General features: G+C 41.6%; 1 protein-coding gene across 2 annotated transcripts in view; it reads right to left on the reverse strand.

Moving 5' to 3' along the window:
- Positions 1-23,727, reverse strand: part of LOC134342923 (cadherin-22-like) — a 1,022,768-nt gene that overhangs the window by 387,396 nt on the left and 611,645 nt on the right. For both annotated transcript variants that reach the window (XM_063041624.1, XM_063041625.1), the window contains exon 6: positions 13,155-13,342. In XM_063041624.1, the coding sequence (XP_062897694.1) occupies positions 13,155-13,342 (188 nt within the window). The remainder of the gene's footprint in view (positions 1-13,154; positions 13,343-23,727) is intronic.

Genomic DNA, 23,727 nt, shown 5'->3' on the forward strand with positions numbered 1-23,727 from the left:
AGTGCTGTTATTTACTAACTCAGTGGTGAATGTGGAAGGTAAAAGTAAGTGGATACATTCTAGCCACTGCAAGAAAGCTAAAGTAGTATTTAATGAGAGTGACAAACGATGTGATTAATGTGCTAGTAACCTTTGACTCAGTGCTTTATTTTTGGGCTACAGTAAACAAATCACTAACCAACCTATCTCACTGACAGAGTCTACAGCTAGAGACATTATGAAGTTTGCTCTAATTGTTGTTATATTTTTGCCTACTCATAATGTGATAATTGAGATGACTCATAATTTATATTTGCGAATATCACATGAATTTGATGATACTGTTAATGCCTCTAGTTGTTGGTTATCTCAACATCTATACTTTCAAAATAGCCGCTATGCATAAGATGCTTCTTTAAGATCGTATGGCATTAGATCTTCTTTTCTCCCCATCTCCTTAAGGGGAGATCATGTGCAGTTCTAGGCAAGGAATGTGGTACTTACATACCTGGTGAGTCGGAAGGCATAACTGATTTGGCTGACCATATTTGTAAAGTAACAACTAAAACGCATTAAATTTTGATTGAATTTATGTAAGTCTAGAAAACTACTGAAAATTATGAATCATAATATTTGTCCTGATTTGCATTTTCATAATTTACATCTTTTTTACTTGTATAAGGGCAATTATTAATAGAATAGTTCTAACTCACGTAACTGTACCTACTTACAAAGACAATCTATCTAACAATGTCATCATCCAATGAATCGCCTTTGGTATTTCCAAAACTAAGGTAATTTTTGAATATTTTATACTTACCAAAGATACCACAAGTTTTACTGCCACTGAATTTTCAGAAGTAATGATTCTAAATGTGTGATTTAGAATCAAAGTGGAGAACATTGGATGGGGCTGTTCAATTGTTATTTACTTGGTAGTCTAATCTTCTTATGTTTGCTTGTATTTTATATAATTACCTATGCATATGTAATTGTTTATTGTGTTTCCTAGTGGTTACATTTCTTCTGTATTATCCCAGAAGTTTCTTGGGTATCACATTATTTGAATAGGGGTTATTTGATTGGTTAATTCTTGTCTGTTATCTATGGAAATTCAATGGAATTAGCAAACTGATATAAGAAGTGCAAAGAACATAGGCTCTCTCTCTTTCCTCTTTCCCTTCTTACCATTGCTTTCTCTTACTATTGGCCTCTGTTCTCATTACTCTCCTTTCCCAATCCCTTTGTTCTCTTAGCACTTCATAAACAATCATGAGCAACAAGTTTTATGCCTTATTCTTGGCTTCTGAAGAACATGGGATCAAAAGCAACAGCATCCAACATGGCCTTTTCCCCAGAGACGGCGGATCCAAAACTAGTGGACATAGATTTAGGGTTAATGGGGAAAAGATTTAAAAGAAAGCTGAGCAGCAATTTTTTCCACATAGAGGGCGGTGAGTATATTGAATGAGCTGCCAGAAGATAAACATCGTTTTAGAAGCAGCTGGGTATGTACATTGAGGGTGCGGCTTGGAGGGCATGGGTCTAGTGCAGGAAATTGTGACTAGTTTAATGGATATCATGGTCAGTATGGACTGGATGGGCTGAAGGGTCTGTTTTCATGCTGTACTGCCCTATGATACCATGACTTTAGTCAATGTTTCCTCAAAACTAAATTTCCTGGTTCCTGGAAACATCCTCATAAATCTCCTTTGACTTTCTTTTAATGTTTTAGTATCATCAGCAAAGCATTTAACAGCTAAAGAATGATTGAAGAAATTCAGTTTCAGAGAGAGCTGAACCATCTGATTTTTCACAGTGGGATCCTTCATCTGAAGTATCTGATAATTTGTTCAGTTTCATACCCGGAGTGTTTATTTCAAATTAAACTGCAAATTGCACAAATTAGCAATAAACATGATGATCTCTGCACATTTTTTGAATGAGCAATGACCTGTGTCTGATGGAGATGGTAGTATATACATCTGAGCTAATTATTCAATGGTTATTTACAGGCACAAACAGATAGGCTTATGTAAGACAGTCACAAAGCAAAACCAGAAAAAAGACGGTCATGAGAGGATTTTTCATAATTTCAACACAACCTACAATGTTTTACAACCAACCTATTCCAGTGCACCCTTACTAAGCAGGTAACATACAGCTGAAGAGTACACAAGAAGATTTCAATAACATATAGAGCAAATGGACAGAATTAATATTATATTTGCTAACTGAGGACTGATTTTTGAGGCACCTGAGAGGACCTTTGAATGGTGCATAAGGACTTACAAAGTAAATGGAGCCACAGTTTCAAATCTCACAAAAAATCACATCAGGTTAGGTAGACTGTCTTGGTACCAGACTGAAACCAACGCTCTAGATTGTGCATTTATTTCTGGAGAACACCTTATACCCTCTCCATCGGCGTGTTATCCATCTTTTCCCCAGTGGTTTGCAATATTTGTTAAACACAAGAGATTCCATAGATGCTGGAAATCCAGGGCAACACAGACAAAATGCTGGAGGAACTCAGCAGGTCAGGCAGCACCTATGTAATTGAATAAATAGTTGATGTTTCAGGCTGAGATCATTCTTTAAGTCTGGGAGGGAAGAGGGAAGGTGCTAGAATAAAAAGGTGGGGCACGGAAAAAAGGATGAACTAGAAGGTGAAGCCAAGTGGGTGGGAAAGATGAAGGGCTGGAGAAGAAAGAATCTAATAGGAGATGAGAGTGGACCATGGGAAAAAGTGAAGAAGGAGGAGCACCAGGGAATGTGATAAGAGGTAAGAGGCCAGAGTGGGGAATAGAAGAAGAGGGAAGGGGGAGGGAAATAATAACAGAAGGAGAAATCGATGTTCATGCCATCGGGTTGGAGGTGACTATATTTGATACTTTTTCAAATATTTATCCCATCTCCATTTTGGAAGTTTTTATTCAATTTATGGAAACTTGTTACTTGCATACCTCTGGTTCCTTAACTAGTTACTATAGACTTAATCTGAGCCAGATGTTTAAGGTATATCTTTTTGAGCGAAAACATCCCAGAATCCAGTGGCAGAAGACATAATGGAGCAATACAGTGGTGAGAGTCTACAATTCTCACCCACTAAATATCTCAATCACTCCCCCACCAGATTCGAGGGGCAATTTCTATTATGCTGTTATAACTGGCTCTTGAATGAAACTCTGATAATCTAGAGATAAACCTCTGATCTCAAAGTCTCCTTTGATGTGGCCCTTGCGCGTTATTTGTTTACAAGCACTGCACTTCCTATGTAGCTGCTGCATCATATTCTGCATTCTGTTTTCTTTTACTATCTCACTGTTCATACTTGTATTTTTATTTCATTTTATTGACAGACTTCATGGAATAGGCCATTCTGGTCCTTTGAGCTGTGCCACCCAGCAACCCTATCGATTTAATCCTAGCCTAATCATGGGCCAATTTACAAAGACCAATTAACGTGCTAACCAGTACATCTTTGGGTTGTGAGAGAAAACCGGAGCACCCAGAGAAAACCCACCCATCCCACGTACAGGAGGACATAGAGACTCCCTACAGGTGACATCAGAACTCAACTCTGAACTCCGAAGCTTGGGCTGCAATACTGTCACGCTAACCGCTACGCTACAATGGCAACCGTATGTACGTTATGATCTACCTGGATGGCACGCAGAGAAACATGTTACTCTGTACATACATGTGACAATAATAAACTAATCATATTTTTTCAGAAAAGTTAGATAAGCAAGAGATGGCAAATGGGATGAGCTTAGGTGGGAATCTTGGTCAGCATGGATCAGTTGTGCCAAAGGGCCTGTTTCCAAGCTGTATGACTTTATCACTCTGAGTAGAACCAGTTCATAAGGGGAGAAGTGGAAGAGGCTGAGCTTGCTTTCCCTGGAGCAAAGGGGGCAGAGGAGAGACCTGACAGACGTTTATACTTATACTTTATTGTCGCCAAACAATTGGTACTAGAACGTACAATCATCACAGCGATATTTGATTCTACGCTTCACACTCCCTAGATTACAAATATTAAATATCAAAGATATTAAAACTAGTTAAAATTAGTAAATATTAAAAATTTAAATTATAAATCATAAATAGAAAGTAGAAAAATGGGAAGTAAGGTAGTACAAAAAAACAGAGAGGCAGGTCCAGATATTTGGAGGGTACGGCCCAGATCCGGGTCGGGATCCGTTCAACAGTCTTATTACAGTTGGAAAGAAGCTGTTCCCAAATCTGGCTATACAAGTCTTCAAGCTCCTGAACCTTCTCCCGGAGGGAAGAGGGACAAAGAGTCTGTTGGCTGGGTGGGTCGTGTCCTTGATTATCCTGGCAGCACTGCTCCGACAATGTGCGGTGTAAAGTTATAAGAAGCATATTTAGATGGTCAGAATCTTTTCTGATCACCACAGGCAGGTGAGGTGAAGGAGTTTCAAATGGGATCTGAGGGGAAACTTTTTTTTTCACAGGAAGTGCTTGATATCTAGAATGCACTGCCAGAGGAGGTGGTGGAATCAAATATATCACAATGTTGAAGGAGCATTTATACAGGCACTTGAATAGGCACGACTACAACTACTACTACTACTATGTCGACTCAGGCCCAGGGGGCCGGCGTTGGGCAAGGCATAATATATACAGTCCTAACATGGGCAAATGGGATTAGCGCAGATGAGAAAAAAGGTTAGCATGGATGTTTTGGGCTGAAGGTCCTGCTTCTGTGGGGTACAGCTGTATTATTCTCTATTTTTGTGATTCTGCTTTGCTGATTGTCAAAGCAATCACATCTTTCCTTGATTTCTGGGTGCTATTGAGATTCAGAAACATTTAAAAAACAGCTGAGATTTAAGAATTGAAATGAATTTATATTTAAATAAAATTATTGAGATATTTTATAAAAATTTAATGACTAAAAGCCATATTCAGCCCATAATTAACAACATAAAATGGAGCCTACTTCCTTTCCTTTCATTCCCATGGCCCTGCAGTTGAAGTCAATGGTTTGTGAATTCTCTGTCTGATCTAACCAGAGGCGCAGCTAAAACTCATTGGCAGAATTTTGCCAGGAAGCTTCGGAATTCAGGTTTTGCTCAGGAATACTAAAACAAATAGCATGGTGCTTAAAGTGAGCAACACCAGAGACTGATGAAGAACTGATAGTGACATTTGCTGAATGTGGGGGAAGGAGTCACTATTGGGCAAGAGAAGGATACCCAAATGGCATATCAAGGTATGTTTCAATTGTATAAAAGGTTTTTTTTTGCCCAGTTTGTTTGAAATTCCTCTTTGTGTACCTACTTTTATTGTGAAGTTATACATTTCTTCTGATCTGTGTTTGTTTCTGCAGTTTGATATATTTACAGAGAAACTGTAGCAACAGCCACTGTTGCCATAACTACAGCCTTTCTTTCCTAGGTGGAGCTAACAAACTTCTATAGATGTATTGTGGAAAGTATATTGACAAGCTGCATTACAACCTGGTATGGAAGGACCAATGCCCTTGAACGGAACATTGTACCAAAAGTAATGGATATGCCACAAACCATCATGGGTAAAGATGTAAATAAGGTTGAAAGAGTACAGAGAAAATTTACAAGGATGTTACTGGGACTGGAAGACCTGAGTATTAAGGAAAGGTTGAATAGGTTAGGATTGTTTTCCTTGGAATATAGAACAGTGAGAGGAGATTTGATAGAGGGATACAAAATTATGATAGGTATGATAGCAAGCAGGTTTTTTCCACTGAGGTTAGTTGGGACTACAACTAGAGGTCATGGTTTAAGGGTGAAGGATGAAATGTTTAACATGAGATGAAACTTCTTCATTCAGAGGGTTGAGAGAGTGTGGAATGAGCTGCCAGAATAAGTGGTGCATGTGAGGTTGATTTCAACTTTTAAGAGAAGTTTGGATAGCCACAGTACATCGATGGGAGGGGTATGGAGGGTTATGATCCAGGTACAGGTTGATGGGATGAGGCAGTTTAAATAATGTGGCATGACTAGATGTATTAAAAGGCCTGTTTCTGTGCTGTACTTTTCTATGATTCTGAGACTATGACTAAAGCCCTCCCCACCATTAAGCACACATCTACATGAAGTATTTTGCAGGAAAGCAGCATCCATCATCGTGGAACCCCACCACCCAGAGCATGCTCTCTTCTCACTGCTGACATCAGGGAGAAGGTACAGGTGCCACAGCACTTACACCACTAGGTTCAGGAATAGATATTACCCCTCAACTATCAGGCTGTTGAACCAATGGGGATAACAGCACTCAACTTCACTTGCCCCACAAATATTCCCATGATATATAGACTACTTTCAAGGATCCTTCATCTCACGTGGGTGATATTTTTTGCTTATTTATTCATTATTATCATTATTTCTTTCTTTTTGTATTTGCACAGTTTGTCTTTTGCACACTGGCTGAATGCCCAGGGTGTGGTCTTTCATTGATTCTATTGCGGTTATTTTTCTATTATGGATTTATTGAGTATGTCCACAAGAAAATGAAAATGAATCTCAGGATTGTATATGATGACACATATCTACTTCGGTTATAAATTTATGTTGAACTTTGGAGCTAAATATATCAAGTGGCTAAAACCTACCACAATCAATATTGGAATGTGGTTATCCATTATCTGCTGCAAAGCAATTTTTCAAACCGGATGTTTATGAAATAAGGAAGTTATGAAAATGTATTGAAGTCAAAGAGATGCAGGGAGAGAGAGAAAGAGAGAGGAGCTTCAGAGCAAGGTTGAGAAGGATTACCAAAAATAGCATTAAATATCATTCAGATGGGCTCCTTAAATCTTCCATCATAGACACAAGGGACGTACAGCTCAGAGGGATTAGCAAGATCAGAATGGTTTGTATCGATCATGACCTTCCTGCTTGTTGTGTTCTGAATGGTGCATGCTCTCCGGGCCATTTCCATCCATTCTATTTATGTCAATTTCTTCAGTGCATGACTCCAGAACAGGCTTGCAGTTCTTTTGAAGGGGGCCACGACAGGACGATGCTGTGGTCAGCTGTAACGTTTTAATGTTCAAATGAAAAAAAAGCAAAGTAAGCCCTTCCCTCATTATAAAGCCCCGTGTAGTTATCCAACTCAAGCAAGATAGTTTGCTGAAATTATTTTCATAATACATGACTTCTAATCCATGCAATATTCTGGAAAATCTCCTCTGCACTCTCTCTAAATCATCCACACCCTTCCTATAATAAGGCAAACAGACCTGAATCCAGTATTCTACCTGTGATCTAACCAAGGTTTTATAGAGCTGTAACATTACTTTACAGCTTTTGAACTCAGACACCCAATTAATGAAAACCAACAAACTACACCTTCTTAACGACACAAGCAACTTGCTTGGCTATTTTGAGGGATCAATGGATGCAAATACGAAGATCCCTCTGTTCTTCCACACTGCCAAGAATCCTGCTATTAAACCTGTAATCTGCCTTTAAATTTGACCTCCCAAAATTAATCACCTCATACTTTTCCTGGTTGAACTCTACCTAATACTTCTCAGCCCAACTCTGTATCCTGTCAATGTCCCTTTGCAAACTGCAGTAAACCTACACACTATCCACAACTACAACAATTTTCATCTCATCTGCACATTTACTAACCCACCCTTTCACTTCTTCATCTAAGTCATTTATAGAGATTTCAAAGAGCTGGGATCCCAGAAGAGATCCCTGTGGAACACCACTGGTCACCAAACTCCAGGCAAGATTCGCTCCATTTACTACACCCTCTGCCTCCTATAGGTAAGCAAACTCACACAGCAAAGTTTGCCCGCCTCCTAATTTTCTGAATGAGCCTACCATGGGGAACCTGATCAAATACCTTACTAAAATCCACTGCTCTACCTTCATCAATGTGCTTTGTCATATCCTCAAAGAATTCAATCAGGCTCGTGAGGCATGTGCCTGCCCTCACAAAGCCATGCTGACTATCACTAATCAGACTATGCTTCTCCAAATACTCATACATCCTCTTTCTAAGAATCCTCTCCAATAGTTTGCCCACCGTGAAGTAAGATTTACAGGTCCATAATTCCCAAGGTTATGATAAGAATGAATTAATGTATTTTTGGATAGGTGATAAGTTTAGGATGTACACTATGTAGTGTCCCAGAGGGTATCAAGGAATTTTGGGAACTCAGTGTACAACTCAAAAGATTCCTAAAGGTGGCAGCACATGCAGATTGTGTGGTGAAGAATGCGTACTTCATAAACTAATGTTTTATTTCATTAGAGGGGACAAAGTGCGTAATAGAAGGGAGGGCTTGGTATAATGTTTTACAAGAGGTTTTATCACAGCTGAAATATGGTGTACAGTACTGCTCGCCACATTATAGGAAGAACAAGGGGATCTAAGGAGAGTTACCTTCAGCCAGAAGGTAGCTGCATTCTGGAACACAGTGCCTGAGATGAAGGGGTGAAAAATAATCTTTCAACATTTAAGAAGCATCCCATCAAGCATAAATGTTACAGAATAAATTATGGTAAGTAAAATTGGTTTTGGTCAGTACTTGATGTTCAGCATTCACAAGACCGACTGATGGGCCTGTTTCTATGCTGTATGACATTATGACTACAGATAAGATAACTTAAATAAGGTTGGTTAGCTATCTCCTATGGCTCTTACTGTCAATTGAAACAACATTTTACAATTCCATATTTTTTAACCAAATTTTACATATATCCACAGTGGCTACTGTGTTGTTCTTTCAGAGATACACTTCTGCACACCGTTGTTATAAAGCGTGGTACATTGAGTTACTGTCACCTTCCTGTAGCTTGAACCAGACTGGTCATTCTCCGCTAACCTCTCTTATTAACAAGGCATTTCCGTCTGCAGAATTACTGCTCACTGAATTTTTTTTTTACTTTTTTGCACCATTCTCCATAAACTCCGGAGACTGTTGTGTGTAGAAATCCCAGGAGATCAGTGGTTTCTGAGATGAAAGGAACAGCTTCTTCCCTTCTGCCATTAGACATCCGAATGGACAATGAATCCATTCAGATTGCATTGCATTGCATTGCTGCTACAAATCAACACATTTTACAATAGATACCAGTGATATTAAAAATGATTCTGATTCTGAGTTGCATCTACATGATTGACCATAAGACCATAAAGTATAGGAGCAGAATTAGGTCATCTATAGTCTACAGATGCTGTAACCTGGAGATTCATACAAAGCTTTGGGGAAACTCAACAGGTTCTGCGGGATCTGTGGAGGAAAATGGACAGTCGATGTTTTGGATTGAGAATTTTAATTTGGACTGAAAGCCAGAGGAGAGAGAGCCAATATCAAAAGGATGAGGAATGAGGAGGAGCAAGAGCTGATGGCTGACAAGTGGATCCAGTAGAGGGAAGTGATAGGCAGATGTGACAGGGGGAGAGTTGGAATGATGTGACTGGCCTACAAGTGATAGGTGGAAATGACAAAGGGAAGAAAATGATGCAATCTGACAGGAGAAAAAGGTGGAGTATAGAATAAAGGGAGGGAGGTGGAGAGAGGATTGAGGGTGAGGGTGGAGAACCAGAGAGAGGTAGTGTGATAGGGGCCAGGTAGATCAGGAAGAGAGAAAAATGTAAAAAAAAATGTGGAAAATAGCTTGAGGGTGAATGGTTTGAGAATTTGATGTTTGTACCACCATGCTCTCCATAAATGTTGAGTTCCTCTGGTGCTCTGTTTTTTTGATTAGGAGATGATTTATTGCTCAAAACTACCCCTTAGTGTAGGTAAGTGGCAAAAAAAGTCGAAGGGGAGTTGATACATGAGCATGTGAGAGAAAACAAGCTGTGGGTGAACAAGCAAATAGGAAGAGGAAGTGGATCATATGGGATGTTCTGCTGAGAGCTGCTATGGACCCAGTGGACCAAATGGGCTTCTCCTACATTCTGGCAAGTAATTAAAGGGCATAGTAAGGAACACTACAGCAGTTGTGATCTTTGGAAATCACAGATCAAATGTACAACTTTGTACTAAGTATTTTATGTTTGCATTGTCTAACATCATAATTCTACATTTCTCTTTGGAGAAATCGTCTTCTCTAGAGGCGTAACAATTCTATGAGACCACATTGTGAAGGTCTACTCTAATATTTGCCAAATGGTAAATGCTGCTGTTAATTATTGAAATCCACATCCATTCAGAAGTTCAACATAAACAGGAAAACTTGTCTCACCATAACATTTTCACTATTTACACATTTTTTTCAAGTTTGGGGAATTAAGAACTGGAGGGTACAGGTTTAAAGTGCGAGGGGGAAAACTGAATAACTACTTGAGAGACAACTTTTTTTTTAGATAAAGTGTTGTATGTATGTGGAGTGAGCTGTCGGAGGAATCAGAACTTGAATCGGATTTATTATCATTGGTATACGGTATATCATGGAGCTTTGCTGTTTGAAGCAAAAGGAGAGCAAAACAGTTTATGGTTTCATGGAGCATTCAGAAATCTGATGGCGGAAGGGAAGAAGCTGTTACTAAAATATTGTGTTAGTGTCTTCAGGCTCCTTTTCCTCCTTATAGATGGTAGCACCTCCTGGATGATAAGGCTCCTTCATGATGGTTGCCAGCTGCTTGAGGTACTGCCTTTTGCAGGTATCCTCATTATGAGGAGTCCATTGCCCTGATTCTACAACCATCTGCAGCTTTTTACAAACCTGTGTACATTGCTGTCTCCATACCAGACAGCAATCCAACCAGTCAGAATGCTCTCCATGGCACATCATTAGAAATCTGCTGGAGTCTTTGGCAACTTACCAAATCTCCTCAACTCCTATTGAAACAGAGACACCGGCGGGCCATCTTCATAATTGCATCAATTTGTTAGGTCCAGGATTGATCTTCAGAAATGTTGGCATCCTAAAGCTCTTTATACTTTCCACCACTGACCCCTCGATGAGACTGCTGTGTGTTCCCTGGTTTCCCCTTACTGTCGTCCACAGTAAATTCTTTGGTCTTACATAAATTGACTGCAAGGACATGGTGTAACACCACTCAACTGTACAAGCTATCTCACTCCTGTACAGCTCCTCATCTGTAAACAACAGCTGGGTCATCAGCAGATTTATACAGAAGATAGTGCTTGAGCTGTGCCTGGCCATGCAGTCATGAGGGTGGAGAGACTACAGCATTCAGCTAAACACACACCCTTGAGGTGCGCCTGTTTTGATTGTCAGTGATGAGGTGTTACTTCTCATGGGCATTGAAAGTGTTTACCTGATAAGGAAGTCAAGTAACCAGTTGCAGAATCTGAAGTTTTAAAGTTTATAGGTTGGTGATGAGTGCTGAGCAACAACAAACAGCTGCCTTGACGTAGGTATTACTATAGGTATTAAGTGGTGGTCTGAGACTGAACAGAGAGTCAATGAGTTTGCATCTGCTGTGGATCTGCTATGCCAGTGGGGAAATTGCAGCAGGTCTAGGTCCTTGCTCAGGCAGGAGATAATTCTAGCTATGACCAACCTCTCAAAGCACTTCATCACAGTAGAAGTGAGTGTTACTGAGCGATAGTCATTGAGGCAGCTCAAACCCTGCTCTTCTTGAGCTCCAGTATAATTGATGCCTTTTAGAAGCAGAACGGGTAATTTTTAAAAGCTTTTAGTGTAGCTGTCTCAGTCGCTTCCTTTGGCAGCTCATTCCAGATACTGACCACCCTCTGAGTGAAAAAGTTGCCCCTCAGTTTCCTATTAAATCTCTTCCCTCTTAACTTAAAATTATATCCTCTAATCTTTGATATCCAAATCCTTGGTAAAAAGACTGCACACATTCCCCCTATCTCTGACCCTTATAACTGTATACACCTCTGTAAGGTCACAACTTATTCTCTGACCATCGTGCTAAATTCAGCATATTTCTGTGTACTTTATCCAGGTACACAATTTGTATAGTTTTAATAGTGCTCATTATCTTCAGGTCAATAGCAACTGAACATTGTTGGAAGTGTTTTTGATGCTAAAAATGTTGGAGTTTGGTGCTGAAGTTGGAGAATTGAACTTCAATTAGAATATTTTCCATGAATCACAATCAGAATTAGGTTTAATATCTCTGGCATTTGTTGTGAAATTTGTTAACTTTGTGGCAGCAGTATAATGTGGTACATGATAAATATAGAAAAAATGGAATGACAGTGAGTATGTATGTATATATATATATATATGTATATTAAATAGTTAAGATAAACAGTACAAAAACAGAAATAACTTTCCTTGGTCAGGGGAAGAAAAACAAGATGCAGACTGCAAAGCAAGCCCATCTTTGATGTTCAAAGTAATTGAGCCTGAGTGCAGCCACCTCCCAATGTATTGGTCTGGCATACCCCAATTCCTCACACTGTTTTGGTCTTGCACCTCCTGCGTGTTGACAGAGTGAAATTACAAAGTCAAGCATCCTTGCTCTTAACAAATACAATTTCCACTATCTGCAGGTTTGATTTTCATTTTCTATTCCTTGAAATATTGAGTAACTACTATTTAGGAAGAATTATAAAACTTACAAAAGTGTTTCAAAATCAAAGAAAAATTAGAGTTAAAGTAAAGCAAAGTTAAAGTAATACTATATATGGTAAGTCAATTTTAATTTCTTATCCTTAAATAACAGTTATTTTTCAGCTGAGACTTGGAAATACCAACTACCCGTAGGTTTCCCATTCATCTTCTTGCAAATTTCAGAAGTCGATATTCTTGTCCTACATGATCCCCTAAATGGCCTGACATCCTAGCTTTTATCCCAGTTCAAAGGGCAGTTTAAATTAATAATATCAACTAGATTGTATAAGGATATCAAATACCCTGCTCTTTAATAATCAATGGTTACTTGATGAACTTTAATAAAATCTAATAAGACTACCTTTTTTGTTCTATTTCAATTTTCACTTGACCTGAAAATCTTCTGTTATTATGGTTAGCTTTGAATGCACATTTCCAAACCAATTATCTCAGTATTTGGATAGAATTCTAGTACTTTAACCACTTTACACCCATGGCAACTTTGTGCATGGGTCTGGAACAATCTGGAACAAAGTCAAAGGAAAGTCTGACATTGTATCTTGCTTCTCCTGCACTAGATGAAGCAAGCTCAGAATAGAACTGGATCAGCCTCTAGGTCAGAGATCCTGGTTTGCAAGCACTCACCTTCTTGAGAATGATAATCCCTTCCTGTGCTTCTGGGTCTGTGATGACACTGAACCTATCAGAGCTCTCTTCCTCTTTGACCATGTAGGTCATCTCAGAGTTTTGTCCCAGGTCAACGTCCTCAGCCTTCACCCTGCCCACTGTCGTTCCGATGGCAGCCGACTCCAGCATGCTTAGCTGGTACAACTCTGTAAAAGACAGCAGAATGTGGCTCACAATTCACTCAGAGCTCCTCACCTTTCCCTCACCCAGTCTTAATTAAGTGGGCTGGCACATGACACGTTCTCCTGTATTTTCCAAAGAGTATTAACAGTAACTTACACTGATTTATGCATGGTTTATTACTGTCACATGTACTGAGGTACAGTGAAAAACTTTGATTTACATGCCACCTGTACAGATCATTTCATCACAGTGCACGGAAGTAGTACAAGGGGAAAGTTAGATCACAATGCAGAGTAGAGTGTGCAGTTTGTTGAAAAATGTGTAATACATGGGGACAATAATATACAAGGTCTTGAAGACGTAGATTGTGGTATCAATTGTGGTGCAAGAGGTCTGATCGAGAGGCTTGAAGCTGTTTCTGAGCCTAGTGGTATGTGTTTTCTGGTATCTTCAGTCTGATAGGAGGAGTTAGAAGAGAGGACGTTCCTCAGGGATGATGTCTCCAATTATTTTGGCTGCTTTTCCAAGACAGCAAAAGTCCATGAATGGGAGGTTGTTTTTCATGGCGTGTTGAGCTGAGACCTGAACCCTCTGCAGTTTCTTGTGGTGTTGGACAGAACAGTTGCCAACACCAGTAATTCAATGTATTGCACCAAGCCTGGGTGCAGCACAAAAGCATCATCAGACTGAAATTGTCACTGAGGCACCCATGGGGATTTTGGGACAGGTGTTCAAATATTGAAGCACATTTGAGACAATGCCGGAGACCCAGATTCAATCCCGACCTCAGGTGCCGTATGTGAAGAATTTGCACATTCTTCCTGCAATTGCATGGGTTTGCTTCAGGCTCTTCCCACATCCCAAAGTTGTGCAAGTTGGTAGGTTGATGGGCCACTATAAATTGCCCCTACTGTGTAGCTGAGTAGGAGAACCTGGGACAAATTGATGGGAATGTGGGGAGAATAAAATGGGATTAACACAAGATTAGTGTAAACTGGGCACAGATTAGTTGGGCTACAGGTCCTCTTTCTGTGCTGTATATCTCTGTGACTTGATGATTAATTTAAAAGGTGGCGGTGAAAAAGTCAGAATAGTTTGGCGCAGCAGTTCCACAACTGAGGAACCATGCAGATGAAACACGCTCACTAATGTCAGGATAGTGAGTGGGATTGGGCAGAGTGTGGAGGGAGGGAGGGAGGGACATTCCACCAAAACTAAGATACATAGACATTGTGGGGTTGATAGGCCTTGAGAGATCAGTGGCAGAGGGAGATTCCTGATCAGAACTGTGGAAGAAATTTGAGTCATAGAGAATGGAAAAAGGCCATCCAAGCCCAACTGGTCCATGCCAACCAACATGCCCATCTAAATTAGCCCCATTTGTCTGCATTTGGCCCAAATCCCTTTAAACATTTCCTAGCCATGTCGCTGTACAATTACTGTCCAAATTTTGTTCATTTTTCTGCCTCAAACACTTCCTCTGGCAGCTCATTCCATAGACTGTGCACTCAATGTGTGAAAAAGTTGCCCCTGTGGTATCAAATAAACCTCTGCCTTTTCATTTTAAACCTATGTCCTCTTGTTCTCTATTCTTCAACTCAGGAAAAATGTTGGGAAAATAAAATGGGATTAACATGTAAAACGTTCACACTATCTATGCCCCTCATAGCAACTTCAACAACAAAAGATCTGTAGGCCATTATCTTTATACAATGGGTGATCAACAACCAGAAACATGAGTCAAAGCCAGGACAATTCATTACAGAAAACAGTTAGATGTTATAGGAAGTAGATTTATCGAGGGGTGGCCAAAAAAAGGCTCAGATCATCTGAATGTAATATTCTACATCATTTGTTATTTTATTATGACCTATTCAGAGTAAGATGTCACTGTTTGTCTCTAAATGTGTGATTAGCTATACAGGGTTGACTGCTGAGCACAATGTTTGAAATGGATGTATCTTGATTGCTTTGCATAATATACTGGGTATTCTCAAACATTTCCCACCTTAAATTAAAGAGGAAGTGTACACATCGCTGTGAAAAAGAACAGCATTACAATAAATAATAAAACAGGGATCGCACGAAAAGCCTCATTCTTCAAACTGCTAATGCACCATTTCATTGTTGTTGACTCAAAGACCGTATTCCTCACGTTAGGTTAAATAAATAGTTGACTTTATTAAATTGGTTGTGTTTTTCACGCCATCCTTAAAGATCATGTCAATATGTCAATCCAGCAAGGTAATATGAGAGAAAGGTACTAACAATGCAGAATATAGCACTACTGTTACACAGAACATGTAGTGCAAATTAAGTGCAAGACAATGATAAGTTAGATTGTGAGGTCAGAATCCATGTTATTTGTGTAAGATGTCCATTCAATAGTCTTATAACAGTGGGAAAGAAGCTACCTGCCCACTTCCTGAAAGCACTACATTTCCTTTCACTTTGTCACATTATCCCTCAGTCGTTGAGATTGTGAGAGGGGCTTCTGTCTGTCCAATGGGTAGTGCTTTCTTGACTTCCATAGGAGGCAGTGATAGCTGTTATAGCAACTGAGTCCTCTATTTCATTCTCATTTTCAGCCTTGGGTGCTGAACTCTATAGTAGTGATTTTTTTCGGAAGAAATTTTAAGACTGATGCATTTTGTCTAAAACTTGCAGTCCATGCAGTGGTGTGGTCATTGGGACTTTCATAACAAATAATTTCAAATGGTTGCATGTTGTCCATGGTTACTGAGTTTCACTTGAAATTTACCTCAGGACTGTAATTGTATAATTCAAAAGTTCATTCCCTGCTTAAACTTTCACCTCCCTCTTCCTGTGTTTATCTTTTCCATTTAGATGTTGGTCATCTAGAAAGTAGAGTCGACGATTTGGGCCGAAACCCTTCGGCAGGACTCTGTTGCCAAGGGTCCTCCCAAAGGGTTTTGGTCCTAAATGACAACTGTACTTTTTTCCATGGATGCTGCTTGGCCTGCTGAATTCCTCCAGTTTTTGTGTCTGTTACTTGGGTTTCCAGTATCTGCAGATTCTCTCTTGTTTGAGAGCTGCAATCAGCTGCAGGTGGTAGCTTTCATGGATGGAGAACTGACAATTTCTATAACTAAAATTCCACTGAAGTCATCAACAAATGCAGGCTAATGATCTCATTTGTAGATCTGAAAAAAGCAACAGCAACATTAACCCATGGCGTGTTGGGTAACTCAGCATATGGAGACATCTCTCCACCCCTGCTACTGCTTCAGAGTTCCAGCTTAAACCCTGCGTTCAATCCTGACCACCACTGCTGTCTGCATGTGGATTTTGCACATTCTCCCTGTGACTATGTGTACGTCCCTTTCTGGCACTTCAGTTTTCTTCCACAGTTACATTGGCCAATTGGCCACTGTAACTTGCCCCTTGGGTAAGCAAGAGATGCAGGAAAGATTTCTGGCAATACGACAGACTGCAAATGCTGGAATGCGGAGCAGCACACAAAACCTTGGAGGAACTGAACAGGTCAGGTAACATTTGTGGAAGGAAGCTGAGAACCTTCATCAAGACTGAATATCTTGGCATATGAGGGACAGTAGGTCGGAGGGAAGTATGTGGAGGAATAGGACTGATGGGATGGCTTTAAGAGTTGGCATGAGCTCAGGGCTGAACACCATTAAAAAATAACATTTAAAATTGTGCTTATTTTCTCATTGATAATTCTGATTCAGATACCCATCTATGGGTAAATAGCCCCATTGCCTTGTGGGCAGCGATGGGAGAGATGGTAAAATGGCTGAACATCACTAAACTTCCTTCTAGCAGCTCCTGCTGTCAAGCTGGTACCAAACATATTGCTTCACTTTCCTTTTGACTGCACTGGTGAGGCTGAAAGGGGGATCTTGGTGACTGGGCATCCCAGTATCTCCATACCTTACACCCAGGCTTGTACCCTGGAAAAGTCACTCCAGTGCTGCTCTCCATTGTCTTTCGAGACAGATGGATGCCATCATCGCCATCAATTCTGGAAGACTTTTCCACTGAAACATAAACTCTGTTTCTCTCAGATGCTGCCTGCCCTGTTGTGTAATTCTAGGATTTTTTTTTTATTTTCACTTCAATAATTTGTATCAGTTCTTGCATCTCTGACATTAGATTTGCGGGGAAACCTGGACAGTTGCTCACTTGGAGCTCAACATACTGCTGTATTGCTGCACACAATATCCTTTCCTTTGATGATTATATAATGGTCATCATTAATAATGTCTATGATATATTCTGTTGCTGGCTTTAGGATGAAGATGCAAATAGGTCTAAAGTAAATCCAACTATGCTTGTCACAAGTTTTGGGCAATCTTGCAGAGCAAGTGTTACATCACAAAACAGTGCATGTTCCATATGTTTCCAGCCTTGTAATTGTGTTACTGTCATACATAGTAACACCTCATTGCTTCATTGCAGCTTTGATCTCTTTATGACAAATGGAGTTGTGGTATACATTATATTTGTGATCTTTATAATATGTTGTTGTTCCTTTTCACGCCTTGTGGCACATCTGGCAGTATTTTTTTCTATTTCCTTAGCATTTGTCTGTTTTTCATGAGGACAAGTTGCTTGCTCGACGCTCAATTCAGCACAGATGGATGGAAAGCCTGCAAGGAACCGGCCGGATTCAAACCTAGGACCATTCGCCTCAAAGTCCAGTGCTGATGCCACAACAGCACTGGCCAGCTTTCTATGATACGTAAAGCTGACATTTTACCAAAGTTAGAAGAGTTCACAGTCATCTAATACTTCAAAGAATATCAATTTAGCATTTTCGGATTCAAATGTCTTGGATTGATTTATTTTTAATTTCCAGACTATGATGGAATGATGTTGTAAGAAATATCTCAACATTTCCTTGCTGAGTTACTGCAGCATGCCAATGAAGATACAAAATTTTGTTCACTCATTACATTTACAGACATATCTGTATCAGCTCATACATTGATTCACAAGCTGTAAATGATGAATTCTAACTGCGCCTAAGTGTTTTGATTAATATAAAGTATAAAAAATGGATACCAAGAATCATCATAATTGTTGATCTCTGTATTGGTTTCAACACTCATTATACATTTTGATGAGGTTTGTCTTGCTAGAATAGTTGAATGAATTTTTTTATCCTCACAGTTTTGCAATGTTTCCCCTTGGCATGATGTTCTGCTTGGTGGAGTTGCTACCATGATAAAAGTACTGATTTGCCTTCTACTTAACTCACAGATAATGACTATTATTCTCTGCTGATACTTTTGTCTTTATTTTTATGTTCTTTGATGCACTTCACAACTATCTCTTGTGGTTTTCCTAGTGTTTATGCAGTTGTCAACAATTTTGACAAGTCAAGTTTTCTCCAGAGTTTCTATCATATGTACTTTGCATTTTCAGCTAAAGATCAGAGTGTGCGTGTTTTCTATCAAGTATGCATGGAAATAATCAATGTTTCTTGCCTTGTGAAACAATGCGCGGTAGTCCCATAAACTTCACCATGCAGTCGTACAGTCTTTGCCTCTGTTAGTTGTAAGTGACAATAGTTGATAAATATCCTGCAATATCTTCACCAGGAAATGTAATGAGAAAGTTTCATTCTCTTCTATCATCCATGACTCCAAATCCTGTCATTGCCCGCTTAACCCTGCTGAACCTGTTTTTTCTCATGGGACAGCACCAAAAATGGATTGGAATGCCAGAAGTGTAGGCAGACCCATGACCATTGAGAATGTGTATGAGCACACTGAATGTACCAGACATTATTTCTTATTTAAATGTATGTTTTGACATTAATTTGTTTGCAAGATTTGGTTTTGTTGGAGTAAGTGAGAAAATACACATATTGCAGCTTCAAGAATTGTTGTGTCAACTATAAAACAGACCTCATTCTATATGATCAAAACCCGACAGCTGACATTCATTCTGTATGGGACAATTTTTAAATTGATTTCCCAAGAAAGAAGCACAATCATTGGTTAGTTTAAAATATGAACTCGATCTTCAATAGAAAGAAGAAAATCCTATAAGCAGGCAGGTGGTTAGGCAGAGAGAGAGAAAGTTCTAAATGAAGAAGATTTGCATCCTACTGCACAGCAAATGCTGAAAGGCTGTTAATTTAAAACATAAATTTTGCTTCTGTCCCCCCAAAAGCCACCTAACCAGTTGAATATTTCAAACATTCTCTGTTTTATGCACCTGTCAAGAAAAAATTGCAGTGCTACCATGAAAATACTAGTGAGAAGTTATGTCTTTTTGGTCCCAGAGCTCTATTTCAAAATTATACTTCCAGGGTTAAATCCAAGGCTTACATTGTGTTATTTTCTGTCAGTGACAGGCCACATACTGCAAAAGGTACAATGATTTCTGCGTGGAGTCTATAGTACACTACTGAGAGATACTCTGCCGTTTGTACAGAGACTATTCTGTAAAAACGGTACCGTATCTCTCAATATATTGTACACAGAATAAGAATTTGTCATAACAATATACAGTCTTATAATGGTATGTTAGAAATAGATCACTTTGAAAGATCTTAAACAGGACTGATACAGACACTATGACTGCATATTGCAAGGACGTGGCTGGGGACGAACCCAAGTGCAGGACACAGGCGCTGAGGTGAGTCGTTAGGCGTTAGCACCACCGCGAACGGGGAACCGGTATCTAGGACAGTCTTTACACAAAGACAAGGTTCACGTAGAGTATCCAGGAAACGATGCGGAACTTAAACTGATGGTTCTCAAGAATCAGGAAACGAGGTTTACTCACACTAGAGTCGACCAACGAACTGGCAGCTCCTGGTTGTGATTACAGGGTTTTTATCCTGCATTTACTGACGGAAAGCAGGTGTGTGTAATCAGTGGAACTGGGAATGATTGGAAATTAGATGAGGGGATTGAGGCCCAATTACTGAGGCAATAGCAAGGTGAGGAATTGCCAGATGGGACCATGACAGTACCCCCCCCACCCCCAACGGGAGCCTCTAGGCGATGCTCCAGGTTTGTCTGGATGGTCCTGATGAAAGTCCTGGATGAGGGAAGGGTCCCGAATGAAGGAGCGGGGAACCCAGGAATGCTCTTCTGGACCATACCCTTCCCAGTCTACCAGGTATTGGAAACCCCTGCCCCGAAGGCACACATCCAATAGTCGTCGGACGGTATTTGCTGGATAGTTGTCGATGATATAGGCAGGTAGGGGAGTCTCAGTCAGAGGACACAAGGGGCTGATGGAAACTGGCTTTAATTGGGAAACGTGAAAGGTAAGGTGGATACGCTTAGACCTTAGCAGTTTAAGTCGGACTGCTGTGGGATTGATGATCCTTTCTTACTTGAATGGTCCCATGAAGTGAGGGGCAAGTTTTCTAGGCTAATTTTTGAGTGAGATGTCCTTGGATGAAAGCCATACCATCTGCCTAGGTCAGTACTCAGGCGCCGGAGTCCTGTGTCAGTCGGCAGTCTTCTTATTGCAATTTTCTGATCTGAGTAGGGCTGTGCGTGTCTCCTCCCAAACCTCAAGGCACCGATCGATATGATCCCGAACAGAGGGCACTGCAATCTCCTCCTCTTGCGTGGAGAACAGCTGGGGTTGGTACCCAAGGGAACACACAAAGGGAGACCTTCTAATGGCAGAACTCACCAGAGAGTTGTGAGCGTACTCAACCCACGCGAGGTGGTCGCTCCAGGTAGACGGGTTGTTTGCCGTTACACAATGTAGCATCGCCTCCAAGCCCTGGTTGGCCCGTTCCGTCTGCCCGTTCATCTGGGGCTGGAAGCCGGATGACAGGCTGACCGATGCACCTTAGGCTTGACAGAAGGCCTTCCATACCTGCAAGACCAACTGGAGACCTCGAACAGAGACGATGTCTGCAGGAATTCCGTGGAGGCGGAAGACGTGGCAGACGAGAAGGTCTGAGGTTTCCTGAGCGGAAGGGAGTTTGGGGAGGGCTACAAAGTGCACCACCTTGGAGAACCGGTCTACCACGGTGAGGACAGTGGTGTTTCCGCAGGAAAGGGGTGGACCAGTGACAAAGTCTAGGGCGATGTACGACCAGGGATGACCAGGGAAAGGTAGAGGACGAAGTAACCCTGCAGGTGGCTGATGGGAGGCTTTTCCAAGGGCACTGATGGAACATGCCGAGACATAGGAATGGGTATCTGCCTCCATGGAAGGCCACCAAAAGTGTCTTTTCAGGAGAGCCTGGGTCCGATCACTCCCGGGTTGGCAGGCGAACCGAGATGTGTGCCCCCACTGGAGAACCTGGGATCTGACGGAATCGGGCACATACAAAGGATCACAGGGTTCATTGCTGGGGTCAGGGTCATGCTGTTGGGCTTCCTTTACTTTGGACTCAGTCTCCCAAGTGAGGGTTGCCACCACACGGGATGGTGGGAGGATAGTCTTTGGGCTGGAAGTGTCATCCTTGGAGTCGTATTGGCGGGAGAGTGCGTCCGGCTTCCCATTCTTGGACCCTGGACGGTATGTGAGGGAAAACTTGAACCGTCCAAAAGATAATGCCTAATGGGCCTGGTGGGAGTTCAAATGTTTGGCAGTCTGAATATAACCCAGGTTCTTATGATCAGTCCACACAACAAACAGGTGTTCCGCCCCCTCCAGCCAGTGCCTCCATTCTTCCAATGCTAGTTTGACCGCCAGTAGTTTCCAATTCCCCACATCGTATTTCCGCTCGGCAGGGGACAGTCGGCGAGAAAAGGTGGCACAGGTTTGAAGCTTTTCATCTGAACTTGATCATTGGGACAGGACTGCTCCAACCCCAGAGTCGGAGGCGTCCACCTCAACAATGAATTGGCGGGAAGGGTCCGGATGGACCAGGATGCGAACGGTTGTGAAACGCCTCTTCAGGCCATTGAACGCTGAGTCATCTTCAGAGTCCCAATAAAAAGGCGTGGTAGGCAAGCTAAGCTGGGTAAGGGGGGCCGCCACTCGACTGTAGTCCCTGATAAATCGGCGGTAGAAGTTTGAAAACCCCAGGAATCACTGAAATTGCTTGGGCCATTCTTCCACCACCCGGATTTTCTCGGAGTCTGCTCTTACCTGCCCGCTCTCAATGATATAGCCCAGGAAGCTGACCGAAGGAACGTGGAACTTGCATTTTTCCGCCTTCACAAATAACTGGTTTTCCCACAGTCCCTGGAGGACTAGACGGTCATGGTGAATGTGTTCCTGGGGGCTGCTAGAAAATATCAAGATATCATCGAGGTAAATTAATATGAAGCGATTAATGAAGTCCCTCAGCACATCATTGATTAGGGCTTGAAAAATGGCGGGAGCATTGGTGAGGCCAAGTGGCATGACCAAGTATTCGAAGTGGCCCAGAGGTTTATTAAAGGCCGTCTTCCACTCGTCCCCCTCCCTCATCCTGACTAGATGGTAGGCGTTACAATGGTCCAACTTTAAGAAGATGGTGGCTCCATGCAGTGGTTCAAATGCCGAACTAATGAGGGGTAGTGGGTACTTATTTTTAACTGTTATACTGTTTAGGCCTCTGTAATCAATACAAGGATGAAGCGACCCATCCTTCTTTTCTACAAAGAAGAAACCGACACCTACTGGGGAGGATGAAGGTCGAATAATGCCCGCCACGAGGGACTCACTAATGTATTTCTCCATGGCCACTCTCTCTGGTCGGAATAGGTTATAAAGACGACTGGTGGGTAGTGAGGCCCCAGGAAGGAGGTCGATGGCACTATCATACAGGCGGTGTGGAGGCAGCGAAAGAGTCCGTTGCTTACTGAATACCTGTCCCAGGTCATGGTATTCTGTGGGAACTCTGGACAAGTCGAGGGTTTCCAAGACAGGCGGGGTCGCGGTAGTCTCCCTGGGAGATGGGGCTGGCCGCAGATGGTTGGTGTGGCAAAACAGGCTCCAGCTGGCTAACCTCCCGGTAGACCAGTCGATGTGGATTGTGGTGGTTCAGCCATGGGTATCCCAGAACTACAGGGGCTTGAAGCAAATGGATGAGATTGAACTGTACCTCCTCCTGATAGTTTCCAGAGCGAATCAAGGTCGGGGCGGCGTACCGTGAGGCACCCGAGCCAGCAGTATTCCGGCCAATACCCAGGCCTCCATTGGGGTATTTAGCGGCTCACGAGGTATTCCGGCCTGGGAGGCTATGTCTTCGTCCAGCAGACCTCCATTCAGGGCCCCAGACAATCCTTCCAGGTGAGGCGACACTTCACCTGTGAGTCGGCTGTGGTGATCTACTGCGTCTGGTGCTCCTGATGTGGCCTTCTATATATTGGCGAGACCCGACGCAGACTGGGAGACCGCTGTGCTGAACACCTACGCTCTGTCCGCCAGATAAAGCAGGATCTCCCAGTGGCCACACATTTTAATTCCACATCCCATTCCCATTCTGACATGTCTATCCACGGCCTCC

This window comes from Mobula hypostoma, chromosome 2 (genome assembly GCF_963921235.1).
Source record: "Mobula hypostoma chromosome 2, sMobHyp1.1, whole genome shotgun sequence".
NCBI classification, from domain to species: domain Eukaryota; kingdom Metazoa; phylum Chordata; class Chondrichthyes; order Myliobatiformes; family Myliobatidae; genus Mobula; species Mobula hypostoma.